This window comes from Coregonus clupeaformis, chromosome 15 (assembly GCF_020615455.1).
Source record: "Coregonus clupeaformis isolate EN_2021a chromosome 15, ASM2061545v1, whole genome shotgun sequence".
Classification (NCBI taxonomy): Eukaryota; Metazoa; Chordata; class Actinopteri; order Salmoniformes; family Salmonidae; genus Coregonus; species Coregonus clupeaformis.
In genome coordinates this window covers 23,844,404-23,859,799 of record NC_059206.1, presented here as the reverse complement: position 1 = coordinate 23,859,799, position 15,396 = coordinate 23,844,404, and the positions used below count along the sequence as shown (strand labels likewise).

At 39.5% G+C, this 15,396-nt stretch overlaps 1 protein-coding gene across 5 annotated transcripts in view; it reads right to left on the bottom strand.

The window, feature by feature from the left end:
• The window catches only part of LOC121581983 (protein TASOR), a 38,723-nt gene that overhangs the window by 7,767 nt on the left and 15,560 nt on the right, over window positions 1-15,396 (bottom strand). The window contains exons 1-6 of one of the 5 annotated variants that reach the window (XM_041897455.2): window positions 8,145-8,235; window positions 5,586-5,733; window positions 5,147-5,312; window positions 3,593-3,830; window positions 3,356-3,499; window positions 34-184 (exon numbers count right to left, since the gene is read on the bottom strand). In XM_041897455.2, the coding sequence (XP_041753389.2) occupies window positions 34-184; window positions 3,356-3,499; window positions 3,593-3,830; window positions 5,147-5,312; window positions 5,586-5,706 (820 nt within the window). In that variant the 5' untranslated portion in view covers window positions 5,707-5,733; window positions 8,145-8,235. The other 4 variants (XM_041897456.2, XM_041897454.2, XM_041897457.2 and 1 more) reach the window with 4 other exon arrangements.

Sequence of the window (15,396 nt, the reverse complement as noted above, 5' to 3'; positions counted from 1 at the left end):
TAAACACTTAATCTGGTTATCGTAATTCCATACCCTTTGTCTTTGGCCCCAGTTTTACAGATGGAACTAGAGTGCTAGTCAGATAAGTGTTTACAGCAGGAACCAATGAAACCATAGCATATGGCAAACATTGCCTTGGTCTCCATTGTAGCTCCTGGTTTTCGTTGTAGTCAAACAGGAACACCTGTAAACAGAGAATGTGTCAAGTCATGGTCATATGGTCACATAAGAAGTCATGACCAAGAGCAGCTTTCTCTAAAGGAGTGAACTTTAAAATATATTTATGTACTGTATATGCACACACAGAGTGTACAAAACATTAGGAACACATGCTCTTTCCATGACATAGACTGACCAGGTGAATACAGGTGAAAGCTATGATCCCTTATTGGTGTCACCTGTTAAATCCACTTCAATCTGTGTAGATGAAGGGGAGGAGACAGGTTAAAGAAGGATTTTTAAGCCTTGAGACAGTTGAGACATGGATTGTGGATGTGTGCCATTCAGAGGGTGAATGGGCAAGACAAAATATTTAAGTGCCGTTGAACAAGGTATGGTAGTAGGTGTCAGGAGCACCGGTTTGAGTCTGTCAAGAACTGCAATGCTGCTGCGGGACGCATTGTGGGACGCAATGGAGTCTGTGGGACGCATTGGAGTCAACATGGGCCAGCATCCCATGCCCTGACAAATTGAGGCTGTTCTGACGGCAAAAGGGGGTGCAACTCAATATTAGGAAGATGTTCCTAATATTTTGTACACTCATATACATATACACTACCGGTCAAAAGTTTTAGAACACCTACTCATTCAAGGGTTTTTCTTTATTTTTACTATTTTCTACATTGTAGAATAATAGTGAAGACATCAAAACTATGAAATAACACATATGGAATCATGTAGTAACCAAAAAAGTGTTAAACAAATGAAAAATATATTTTATATTTGAGATTCTTCAAATAGCCACCCTTTGATTTGATGACAGCATTGCACACTCTTGGCATTCTCTCAACCAGCTTAATGAGGTAGTCACCTGGAATGCATTTCAATTAACAGGTGTGCCTTCTTAAAAGTTCATTTGTGGAATTTATTTCCTTCTTAATGCGTTTGAGGCAATCAGTTGTGTGGGGGGGGATGACAGTCCATCATTACTTTAAAACATGAAGGTCAGTCAATACGGAACATTTCAAGAACTTTGAAAGTTTCTTTAAGTACAGTCGCAAAAACCATCAAGCGCTATGATGAAACTGTCTCATGAGGACCGCCGAGTTAACTCTGCTACAGAGGATAAGTTCATTAGAGTTACCAGCCTCAGAAATTGCAGCCCAAATAAATGCTTCACAGAGTTCAAGTAACAGACACATCTCAACATCAACTGTTCAGAGGGGACTGTGTGAATCAGGCCTTCATGGTCGAATTTCTGCAAAGAAACCACTACTAAAAGACACCAATAAGAAGAAGAGACTTGCTTGGGCCAAGAAACACGAGCAATGGACCTTTGGTCTGGAGTCCAAATTGGAGATTTTTGGTTCCAACCGCCGTGTCTTTGTGAGACGTGGTGTGGGTGAACGGATGATCTCCGCATGTGTATGTTCCACCGTAAAGCATGGAGGAGGAGGTGTGGGGGTGCTTTGCTGGTGACACTGTCTGTGATTTATTTAGAATTCAAGGCACACTTAACCAGCATGGCTACCACAGCATTCTGCAGCGATACGCCTCCCATTAGGTTTGGGCTTAGTGGGACTATCATTTGTTTTTCAACAGGACAATGACCCAACACACCACCAGGCTGTGTAAGGGCTATTTGACCAAGAAGGAGATGACCTGCCTCCACAATCCCCCGACCTCAACCCAATTGAGATGGTTTGGGATGAGTCGGACCGCAGAGTGAAGGAAAAGTAGCCAACAAGTGCTTAGCATATGTGGAAACTCCTTCAAGACTGTTGGAAAAGCATTCCAGGTGAAGCTGGTTGAGAGAATGCCAAGAGTGTGCAAAGCTGTCATCAAGGCAAAGGGTGGCTATTTGAAGAATCTCAAATATATTTTCATTTCTTTAACACTTTTTTGGTTACTACATGATTCCATATGTGTTATTTCATAGTTTTGATGTCTTCACTATTAATCTACAATGTAGAAAATAGTAAAAATAAAGAAAAACCCTTGAATGAGTAGGTGTTCTAAAACTTTTGACCGGTAGTGTATATGTATGTATATATACTACATGGCCAAAAGTATGTGGATACCTGCTCATTGAACATCTCATTCCAAAATCATGGGCTTCCAAAATCATCTTTGCTACTATAACAGCCTCCACTCATCTGGGAAGGCTTTCCACTAGATGTTGGAACATTGCTGCAGGGACTTGCTTCCATTCAGCCACAAGAGCATTAGTGAGGTCGGGCACTGATGTTGGGCGATTAGACCTGGCTCGCAGTCGGCATTCCAATTCATCCCAAAGGTGTTCGATGGGGTTGAGGTCAGGGCTCTGTGCAGGCCTGTCAAGTTCTTCCATACCGATCTCGACAAACCATTTCTGTATGGATCTCGCTTTGTGCACAGGGGCATTGTCATGCTGAAACAGGAAAGGGCCTTACCCAAACTGTTGCCAAAAAGTTGGAAGCACAGAATCATCTAGAATGTAATTGTATGCTGTTGCGTAAAGATTTCCCTTCACCGGAACTAAGGGGCCTAGCCCGTACCATGAAAAACAGCCCCAGACCATTATCCCTCCTACACCAAACTTTACAGTTGGCACTATGCATTCGGGCAGGTAGCGTTCTCCTGGCATCCGCCAAATTCAGATTAGTTCATTTGACTACCAGGTGGTGAAGCATGATTCATCACTCCAGAGAACGCGTTTCCACTGCTCCAGAGTCCAATGGCGACAAGCTTTACACCACTCCGGCCGATGCTTGGCATTGCGTATGGTGATCTTAGGCTTGTGTGCGGCTGCTCGGGCATGGAAACCCATTTTATGAAGCACCCGACGAACAGTTCTTGTGCTGACGTTGTTTCCAGAGGCAGTTTGGAACTCGATAGTGAGTGTTACAACTGAGGACAGATGATTTTCACGCACTTCTCACGTCAGCACTCGACGGTCACGTTCTGTGAGCTTTTGTGGCCTACCATTTCGCGGCTGAAATAGCCCAATCCACTAATTTGAAGCGGTGTCCACATACTTTTGTATATATAGTGTATATTATATAAAAGATAGAGAATGTCAGTGCAGAAAGATAGAGAGGTTGTGTCAAAAGGCAGCAAGCAGGATTTTAACTAATGCTGACACCATAGACGTGTGCTAGAGGCTGCAGCTTTAAAACTAGACCAGCCAACCAGGCCACTAAAGGTGCTAACTTACAGACGAGCTCAAAACTTGCTGAGACAAGGTGTCCCGAGGGACAGCGGGGTCTTTGGACACGTGACAATCATAATTCACCGTTGGATCATGTGTGCTGTTCCTTCCGTAACATGGAGTTACTTTTTTCACCTTGCCAAAGAGAACCTATGGAGAACAAAAAAGGAGAAAAGTATGTTTTACTTCCTTAATGAATAGAAATAACAACAATTATCATTTTGACAACTATTTTCATCTAACCTTGAAAATTATGAGGATTTTTCCAGCAGGTGTGTTGCCGCTGATATTTTTCAGGGCCACATCAGCATGCCTGTGCAAATAGACTCCATATGACGCGTTTCCCAGAGTGTGTTGGTCCGTGTTCTCAACCTTCAGTCCGTGTTGATAAATATGTTTCGCTTTTTGGTCAGAGGTGACTAAAAAACAGAACCTCTCCTCCATTTCTCTGACGTGTCTATCCTTTAAACGCATTTCAGATCTGAGAAATAGGGACATCAAATCAAATCAAATGTTATTGGTCACATACACATTTTTAGCAGATGTTATTGCGAATGTAGCGAAATGCTTGTATATGGAAGCAAATTACAGGTCGACAGGGTTATGTGATTCACACACTGTTCTGAAATGAAAACCACCAACTCTACATATATAAGTGATCCCCTCATTAGGCAATTTAGAGATGCTGCAAAGTAGACATAAAAAGATAATTGGTAAAACTAGGAAATTATGAATGTGCAATTTCCACACACAGGCATACTTCAACTTCAAAGAGAACACTCGATAGGGGATAACAACACCCTCTTTACTTGATAGGGGATTACAACACCCTCTTTACTTGACAGGGGATAACAACACCCTCTTTACTTGACAGGGGATAACAACACCCTCTTTACTTGACAGGGGATAACAACACCCTCTTTACTTGACAGGGGATAACAACACCCTCTTTACTTGACAGGGGATAACAACACCCTCTTTACTTGACAGGGGATAACAACACCCTCTTTACTTGATAGGGGATAACAACACCCTCTTTACTTGACAGGGGATAACAACACCCTCTTTACTTGACAGGGGATAACAACACCCTCTTTACTTGACAGGGGATAACAGCACCCTCTTTACTTGACAGGGGATAACAACACCCTCTTTACTTGACAGGGGATAACAACACCCTCTTTACTTGACAGGGGATAACAACACCCTCTTTACTTGATAGGTGATTACAACACCCTCTTTACTTGACAGGGGATAACAACACCCTCTTTACTTGACAGGGGATAACAACACCCTCTTTACTTGACAGGGGATAACAACACCCTCTTTACTTGACAGGGGATAACAACACCCTCTTTACTTGACAGGGGATAACAACACCCTCTTTACTTGACAGGGGATAACAACACCCTCTTTAGAGGATGATAACAAAGCGATAAAACAGGATATTAGATAGTTTTTCAGTCCTCTGAGGGTTTCACACAGTACACGATGCAGTCCCGACACCTACTCATACTTCTGCATATTTTCTACACATACCATAATATACATCAGTGGAGGCTGCTGAGGGGAGGACGGCTCATAGTAATCGTTGGAATGGAGTCAATGGAATGGTATCAACCACATATGTTTGATTCCATTCCAGCCATTATTATGAGGTTTCCTCCCCACAGCAGCCTCAACTGATATACATATTCATATAATATTTCAGTACAGAGTTATATATGCATATTGTACATGCATGCAGTTCTTGTGTAGAGATGCACTAACGCCATTGAACAACATGTTGACTGTCACCTTTTTTCAGAGAACTGTCGCAGAAGCTCCTCGTTGTGTATTAGCGTGACATCATCCCACTGCCAGCTGAGGGATATCTCCTTGCCCATGTCCAATCGGGACTCGTTCAGAGTTGATTGTATCAGACTATAGTCCCTGCTCTCTTTGAGGCAGGGATCCAAAAGAGCTGGTCAAAAAGAGATGCAAACGGACAGGACTACATGTAATTCAGCAATCCAACAAAAATAATTGGCAAAACACTGTGAATTTTAATTCACAAATCAATAGTTTTATCATTATTGTTATTGTTGATAATAAATTGAATTTATATCACACTTTTTCAAGTGCTAAAAGCATTGTAGGGAGTGGCACAGACTTTATGAGCTATCATGCTTGTTGAGATTATATTGTTCAGATTATATTAACATGGGTTTTGAATGTGATTATTTGTTTCTCATACCTTTTCCATCTCCCCTCTTCCTCCTAGGAATGGTGAAATTCCTCAGGGCCGGAGTCCCTATTGCCTGGGAAGAGCTTCGGGATCGAAATGCCATCTCTCTCTTGCCACCGAGTGTCTCCATGGTGCTGGCCTAATCCAGAACATCACCCTGTTAAAAGTCCACACGTCAGATTACGGCCAAGAGGACCCAAACAACTTCTTCTTACTAGAAAACTGTTCAACACCATTTTGTACTTTCTAAATCTGGAATGCTGTCATGGCATGTTTTTGTATGAGGCACACTTCCCCATTTCTGAGTAACACGATAACTTGATTGCGCAAGCATTCAAAAAAATTCCCAGCGGCAACTGCCAATTAGTATGTTGTTAAGTCAACTTTCTTCCCCATTTCCAAACAATGATTAGTGCCAATGCTCAGGTATACTTACGGTTTGCATATCCAATCCTGTGTAGTGGTGGTATTTACCCTCATTCATGGAGATACAGTGTACTCTACTGATTTACAACTAACTGGATTCACAGTAGAATAACAAGGGGCCCGTAACGGCTACCTTATCTCTCAGATTGTTCAATGATCTACCTCAGCTCACGCAAAATCATTTGTTTTCTTCCTTGTCGAGGGCACAGTCACAGGCACATGTTTGAGCGGATCAGAATCTGAATGTAAATATGTGTAGTTCTAATATCTCACCCAGTCTCAATAATGTCAGGGTCTACCCAGTCCTGGAACATGTATGGTGAATCCAAAGTCACTGTGTTGTCTCAGTTGACCTTTAACCTTCCCTTACTGCTCTGATAAGTCTCTCAACCCCCATTTGCTTGTTTTAACATCATGTGACCCGCGTGACCATATACAGACAATATTGCGTCCTTCTGTGACTTCTCTAAAGACCTTACATAGCTACGTAGGCTATAAAATAATTTTGGCGCAAAACAGGTTCAACCTGACAGATTCAATTTGAGGCCAAAGGTTGTACAACACTGTCTATAACTGTGGAAATAAGCCAAATTGGTTAATACAGACAGATCGTAAACTACCCTTACAGAAAAACCACATGATTTCACATGTGGAAAATCACATGCTTTCACGTGAAATTTCACGTGAAGTCATGTGAAAAAATGTGTTTTTGGAACACTTCACGTGATCACATGTGAAAACATGTTGCTTTACATGTTATCACATTACATGTTTTCCATAAGGGTAAACTTGCTTTAAAGTCAAATGAAAGGTTTGCTTCTATGTAATACGCTTCAACTGAGCAGCAACAAATCTGCTATGACCCATACTCCAAAACCTGTTGGATAAATATCTCCAGAAATGGAACAGTGATATTAATCTGTGTGTGAGCCTTTCCACATAACCTCTGACGCAAGGAACCACTCAAAAACAGAAATCACTCAAACATAATTCTGCAGTCTTTAAAGACTGTTACCTTTTAATTCGATATTTTAACCAAAGTAAACAATTCTCCCAAAAATATGAAGAAGTAGGTAGTCCAGTCACAACAGATGTACGTCCAACGCTAAAATGAAGAAGTAAGCAGTCTTAGGTTCTAGTTTTTTTTACTGGAAATGTCAAAAGTGAGGTCAGCCTCACAGGACTGGTTTCATGTGTGTGAAACAAGTACTGCACAGACTGTTCTTTGACAATCAGATGGCAAACAAGTTTGATGGCAAACAAGTTTGATGGCAAACAAGTATGGCAGTTTTTTTTTTTTTTTTTTAACCCTTGTTCTTCCTGAATACTTTTCGACCATGAACCTTGTGGCATGCATTCCAACAGCTTCATCTATGAGGCTGGTTGAAACTGGCATGAAGCAGTTTCACCCAGACTACCAACACTATCTTTACTGACCACTTTTTGGACTCTCTTTTGATTCATCACATACTCTGCTACTGTTTATCTATCATTTTGCCTAGGCACTTTATCCCTACCTAAATGTACATATCTACCTCAATTACCTCGTACCCCTGCACATCGACTCGGTACTGGTACCCCGTGTATATAGCCAAGTTATCGTTACTCATTGTATATTTATTCCTTGTGTTATTATCTTTCTATTTTTCTCTCTGCATTGTTGGGAAGGACCGCAAGCATTTCATTGTTAGTCTACATCTGTTGTTTACGAAGCATGTTACAAATACAACTTGATTTGAAATGACTTGGAAGGAATAGGCACGCCTCTCGCTTCACATTAAAAACCTGTTGTTCTATTTTCGAATTCATGTTTTAAACGTCACGTTTTGAGTGAGAGTCGTGCCTACTCCTTCCAGAATGCTCTTGTGATTTTTGGTTGCACCTTTTGTCACCTTCTACTTTTCTCCATAAATCAAAAATCACCCCGTCTCTAGACAAACTGTAGACCTGTACTTATACTGACTGCGGAGTGCGCATCAGTAAAACAGTGACGTTTTTCTGAAGACTAACATGTTTTTGGTAGACCATCATACATCATGTTTAATCTTTTAATGAAGATACATTGAATATGAAGAGAGAAAAAAAAGCTATCAAAAATACGCAGGAAATGACTGAAACAGGGAATACATGATGTTCTCTTACCATACTCAGAATCGTGGATACAAATCTTCAAGCTTGTCTCAGATGCATTTGTCACTCAAATGTGAGTGTCATACAATTTGTACTTGTAATTTAAGGGGACACTCTGCAAAGGGTTGCTGCAGGAGGAAATGGCTTGACCTCAAAGTCACATGTTCAGTTGCAAAGGCTCAGGAAGTCCCCGCCACTGCTACAGTTCACACCTCCTATAGCTGCATATTTAGGTTCTTACCACAAAGCCTAATATATTCTACTGAAAGAAAACAAAATGAAGACATCATTTCTCAATCCTGTTCATATACAGCTGACATGTTTGGTTTCGACTGAATACACAATCAATTGCCCTTTAATTGTTGTTGAATAGCTGTTCATAGTTTGATAATAGTTCCCTTATAATGAACTAAATGTTGAATCATGGAACATGTACTGATCTGAAAGATAAGCACTGCAGCACCCTGACCCACAGCTCATTCAGTAACAGCATGGCTGGTATGCTAATTACAACAGCTATAATACCTTCAACTACAAACAGTGTTGGGGAGTAGTGTACTACATGTAGTTCAACTAGTAATTCAACTACATTTTTCAGCAGCTTGGTGGTAGTTTAACTCAATTCTAATCTTGGTAGTGTTTTCAGTAGCTTGGTGGTAGTTTAACTCAATTCTAATCTTGGTAGTGTTTTCAGTAGCTTGGTGGTAGTTTAACTCAATTCTAATCTTGGTAGTGTTTTCAGTAGCTTGGTGGTAGTTTAACTCAATTCTAATCTTGGTGGTGTTTTTAGTAGTTCATTACTTTGTTGCCATGTAATGATGTAGCTAACTACTGGAACTACACTCTACTCTTTTAGCTAAAATAAAAGATGGATGAAATAGACAAGAATTTCCTTTCTTTTTCGGCATCAGATCTGCCTAATTCTCACTTGAAACATTGTTTTTCCGTTTAAGCTAAATTACACATTCTGTTATCATCTGATTCCAGAGTGATCTGTTCTTGAAATGTGTAATCTATGACATATCAGGTTTAGATATGATAATTTTTCACAAAGTAGTTTGGATGTAGTGAACTACTTTTTCAAAGTAACTTTAGTTAAAAAATGTAAAGCTGAAATGTCTTGAGTCAATAAGTATTCAACCCTTTGTTTTGGCAAGCCTAAATAAGTTCAAGCGTAAAAATCTGCTTCACAAGTCACATAATAAGTTTCATGGACTCATCACTCTGTGTGCAATAATAGTGTTTAACATGATTTTTTAATGACTACCTCACCTCTCTATCCCTTTGTACCCCACACTTTACCTGTAAGGTCCCTCAGTTGAGCAGTACATTTCAAACACAGATTCAACCACAAAGACCAAGGAGGTTTTCCAATGCCTTGCAAAGAAGGGCACCTATTGGTATATATATATTTATATATTTTAAGCAGATATTGAATACCCCTTTGAGCATGGTGAAGTTATTAATTACACGTTGGATAGTTCATCAATACACCCAGTCACTACAAAGATACAGGCGTCCTTCCTAACTCAGTTGCCGGAGAGGAAGGAAACCGCTCAGGGATTTCACCATGAGGCCAACGGTGACTTGAAAACAGTTACAGAGTTTACACAATACTAACCTAAATGACAGAGTGAAAAGAAGGAAGCCTGTACAGAATATACATATTCCAAAACATGCATCCTGTTTGCAATAAGGCACTAAAGTAAAACTGCTAAAAAATGTGGCAAAGAAATTAACTTAATGACCTAAATACAAAGTGTTGTGTTTGGGGCAAATCCAACACATCACTGAGTACCACTCTTGATATTTTCTAGAATGGTGGTGGCTGCATCATGTTATGGGTATGCTTGTCATCTGCAAGGACTAGGGTTTTTTTGTGGATAAAAATAAACGGAATAGAGCTAAGCACAGGCAAAATCCTGGAGGAAAACCTGGTTCAGTCTGCTTTCTAACAGACACTGGGAGATAAATTCACCTTTCAGCAGAACAATAACCTAAAACACAAGGCCAAATATACACTGGAGTTGCTTACCAAGATGACATTGAATGTTCCTGTATGACCTAGTTACAGTTTTGATGTAAATCGGCTTGAAAATCTATGACAAGACTTGAAAATGGCTGACCTGCAATTGACAACCAACTTGACAGAGCTTGAAGAATTTTGAAAGAATAATGTGCAAATATTGTACAATGCAAAGTTCTTAGAGACTTACAGCTGTAATCGCTGCCAAAGGTGATTCTAACATGTATTGACTCATGGGCGTGAATACTTATGTAAATTAGATATATTTGTATTTCATTTGCAATTCATTTGCAAACATTTCTAAAAACATGTTTTGACTTTGTCATTAGGGGATATTGTGTGTAGATGGGTGAGAGAAAACAGATTTAATCCATTTTGAATTTAGCCTGTAACGCAACAAAATGTGGAATAAGTGAAGGGGTATGAATCCTTTCTGAAGGGAGGTACATGTAATTAGTGTGGATAGGTACACATTAGTGTGGGTACCAGGTAGATCTATACATTACCATATAAATGGGTGGTTGACATTATGGCAAACACAATATAACTTAATTTAAAATTGTGACATTACTAAAAACTTTGTTTTTTTATCTTGGAATAGCTCATGAGTAAATTTATCCAGTGTTTTATGTGTTTTTTTTTTTCTCACAATTTTGAACCAAACATGCTAATTGTCCAATGGTGTGACTGACCCAGGGAAGATTTGGGAACTTTGAACATAAGTAAATTAATGAAAACATGAATACAGTTCCCTTCACCTACTCTTGTACTTATGACACAGAAGTCTGTTTCAAGAAACAATAGTTCCCAAGTCCATTCATGATATTTCAAAAATAGTTCTGATTGATTTTGAGGATGAAATGTAATCAATGTCCAAATGGTGTGACACAATGCTGTGATTAAACAACGAGCCAGCATTTGGGCACCATTGCACGGGGAAGGGTTTTCTTGCAATGAGGAAATACAGAAGACATTGCTGGAGCACATAGTCTGAACAGATTGGCAGCTTTGTTGCCTGTCGTGTATTGTCCACGGGGTGAGGCCAATAAATAAAAATTAAAAAAAGGTGTTGTCTTGAACAAAACATTAAAATAATTGTTAAGCATGATTGCTTTCTATCTCGATTTTTATCTGTGAATCTTACTCAAAATGTAATGGGGAAACACTTGGTTATAATCATTATATGAGGAAATTGTGTTTTTCAATTGAAATTCCAGAATTGATTACTTATTTAAAAACAGAAGCAACTAATAATAAGTAAAAAATAATGTTTTTGTCTATTGGGGAATTAATAAACCTTTGAATTAGCATGAATTGTAATGTCACACCAGAGGACAAATTCAAGGCTATAATGCATGAAATGGTTAATTAAATAGGATTTTTTTATTTTTATAATTGAAGGTGGCCACATAACATTTTGAATTGTTTAGACAGTTTATTGCAACCATATATCTTTTTACGGTAATTTTAGAATAAATATTTTTTTCACTTTTGTTTTGGCCATATGGCAACTATGCAAATACATATACACTACCGTTCAAAAGTTTTGGGTCACTTAGAAATGTCCTTGTTTTTAAAAGAAAAGCAAATGTTTTGTCCATTAAAATAACATCAAATTGATCAGAAATACAGTGTAGACATTGTTAATGTTGTAAATGGCTATTGTAGCTGGAAATGGCAGATTTTTTATGGAATATCTACATAGGCGTACAGAGGCCCATTATCAGCAACCATCAGTCCTGTGTTCCAATGGCACGTTGTGTTTGCTAATGCAAGTGTATCATTTTAAAAGGCTAATTGATCATTAGAAAACCCTTTTGCAATTGTGTTAGCACAACTGAAAACTGTTGTGCTGATTAAATAAGCAATAAAACTGGCCTTCTTGAGACTAGTTAAGTATCTGGAACATCAGCAATTGTGGGTTTGATTAAAGGCTCAAAATGGCCAGAAACAAATAACTTTCTTCTGAAACTCGTCAGTCTATTCTTGTTCTGAGAAATGAAGGCTATTCCACGTGAGAAATTGCCAAGAAACTGAAGATCTCGTACAACGCTGTGTACTACTCCCTTCACAGAACAGCACAAACTGGCTCTAACCAGAATAGAAAGAGGAGTGGGAGGCCCCGGTGCACAACTGAGCAAGAGTACAAATACATTAGAGTGTCTAGTTTGAGAAACAGACGCCTCACAGGTCCTCAACTGGCAGCTTCATTAAATAGTACCTGCAAAACACCAGTCTCAACGTCAGCAGTGAAGAGGCGACTCCGGGATGCTGGCCTTCTAGGCAGAGTTGCAAAGAAAAATCCATATCTCAGACTGGCCAATAAAAAGAAAATATTAATAATAATAATAATAATATGCCATTTAGCAGACGCTTTTATCCAAAGCGACTTACAGTCATGCGTGCATACATTTTTTTTTTTGTGTATGGGTGGTCCCGGGGATCGAACCCACTACCTTGGCGTTACAAGCGCCGTGCTCTACCAGCTGAGCTACAGAGGACCACATAACTAAAGACCTAAGATGGGCAGTCTGAGATATGGCTTTTTCTTTGCAACTCTGCCTAGAAGGTCAGCATCCTGGAGTTGCCTTTTCACTGTTGACATTGAGACCGGCCATTTTGAGCCTGTAATCAAACCCACAATTGCTGATGCTCCAGATACTCAACTAGTCTCAAGAATGCCAGTTTTATTGCTTCTTTAATCAGCACAACAGTTTTCAACTGATGTTATTTTAATGGACAAAAAATGCTTTTCTTTCGAAAACAAGGACATTTCTAAGTGACCCCAAACTTTTGAACGGTAGTTTACTTACAGTGCCTTCAGAAAGTATTCACACCCCTTGACCTTTTCCACATTTTGTTGTGTTACAGCCTGAATTTGAAATGGATTTTGTGTCACTGGCCTACACACAATACCCCATAACGTCAAAGTGGAATTATGATTTTACATTTTTTCCCCAAATGAATTAAAAATGAAAAGCTGAAATGTCTTGACTCAATAAGTATTCAACCGCTTTGTTATGGCAATCCTAAACAAGTCACATAATACGTTGCATGGGCTCACTCTGTGTGCAATAATAGTGTTTAACATAATTTTTGAATGACTACCTTATCTCTGTACCCCACACATACAATTATTTTTGAATAACTACCTCATTTCTGTACCCCTCTGTACCACAGGAGGTTGGTGGCACCTTAATTGGGGAGGACGGGCTCGTGGTAACGGCTGGAGCGGAATAAGTTGAATGGTATCAAATACATGGTTTCCATGGTTTCCATTCCATTCGCTCCGTTCCAGCCATTATTATGAGCCGTCCTCCCCTCAGCAGCCTCCACTGCTCTGTACCCCACACTTTATCTGCAAGGTCCCTCAGTTGAGCAGCGAATTTCAAACACAGATTCAACCACAAAGACCAGGGAGGTTTTCCAATGCCTCGCAAAAGAAGGGCATCTATTGGTAGAGCAGACATTGAACATCCCTTCGAGCATGGTGAAGTTATTAATTATGTAAACGATTGCAGCGTCATCCAAAGAGCAGACAAAGACCTACGCACCGACTGACTGCTTTCGGACCAGAATACCACCTTAGTCGTGCACTGAAGCTGGTAAAAGGTGGTTGAACAGCTCCCAGCAGCAAATATGTTCTGGCTGGTCTGGTCTGGTAGATGGTCTGGCTGGTTTTAGCTAGTAGATGGTCGAGCTGGTTTTAGCTAGTAGATGGTCGAGCTGGTTTTAGCCCCTTACAGAAAAACCGCATGATTTCACATGTGGGAAATCACATGACTTCATGTGAAATTTTACATGATCACATGTTTTCATGTGTGTAGTTTTATGTTATCACATGTTGCTTTACATGTTGTCACATGTTATCACATTAACTTCACAAGTGATCACATGTTTTCGGAACAGTTCACGTGTGAAATTCATGTGGTTTTTCTGTAAGGGGCTGGTCAACCTACCTACCAGTTACCAGCTACCATGTCTCAAAACCTACCTAGAGCTAGCCAAACTGGTTAAACTGGTCAAGCTGGATTTTTCAGCAGGGTATGTATTAGGGACACTTATTCCCAAGTGGTACCAAACTTAAAACCGAGCACAGGAAACATACTAAACAACTGGATTAATCTGGTGAACATTTTATTCAACAATAAAATAAAAGGAATGATGCGTAATACAACTGTAAAACATCCATATGTTCATCTATACCCTTCAAAGCAATATATCTGCTTCATTTTCCAAGACCGCATCATAACCAATGATGTATATAAACCCTGGATTGCTGATGCTATGTATCGGCCATATTGGCACTCCCAAGTAGGAGCAGTCCTCCATAGGAATCAATGGAATTCTACAGTATTTCAATTAAATGTTTCAAGGACAAAATTACAGGTATTTAAATATTGTTGTTGTTGTAGTGGGGACAGGAACATTAGTAATCTCAAAGAATTATACTTTAAGGAAAATGTTATATATTTTTAACTTTTACGTTTAGCTCACATTATATAATTTAAAAGTATGCATTAAGGTGTCTGTAATAGAATAAACGTTGCAAAAACTAATGTAGACATTAATAAATGAATAGCTTCCAATGATTGGGGAGTGCCAAGATGGAGGCGCGCTGGCTTTAACACAGGGCCCCTATCAGTCATTTAGTGTTTATATAAATCATTGATCATAAGCCTTTGAAGACTGCATCCTCTTCAGCTTTACCCTCTCCGAACCCTGCTACACGTAAAAGCTATTCAAAGACAAAACATTTGAATCATTAGCATAAAAAAAGATTGTCTATAGATCTTTTGGAGCATACTCACAGAGGCAGGGTAACTGTAAATAGGCATCACTGATCCGATCACTATTTCCTTTGGCTGAAGTATCTTGTCACCTTGGGACTGACTGCTTTGAAAGCGGTAGGAGATACAGGTCTATGTCTCCCATCCGTCTAACTGTAGGGTGTCTTTTGCTTATAGCAAACAGAATTAGCTAAATGTTGTAGTAATGACAGACTCTCCCTGGGGCCAGTACAAACAACATACAGTTGGTAGTACGTCTTAATCGATGACGAGGCTTCCATTGACAGTAGGCTATTTACAGTTACACTGCACTATGTGTGTTCTGGGAAGACATCTTGTGAGTGCACAACATGTCGAACGTCAAGTTTTTTTTATCCTACTTTTGAAATGTCCTCTTTGCATGCATGCAGTTGGGTTCCATATAAGCACCTTTATACGTTATCATATA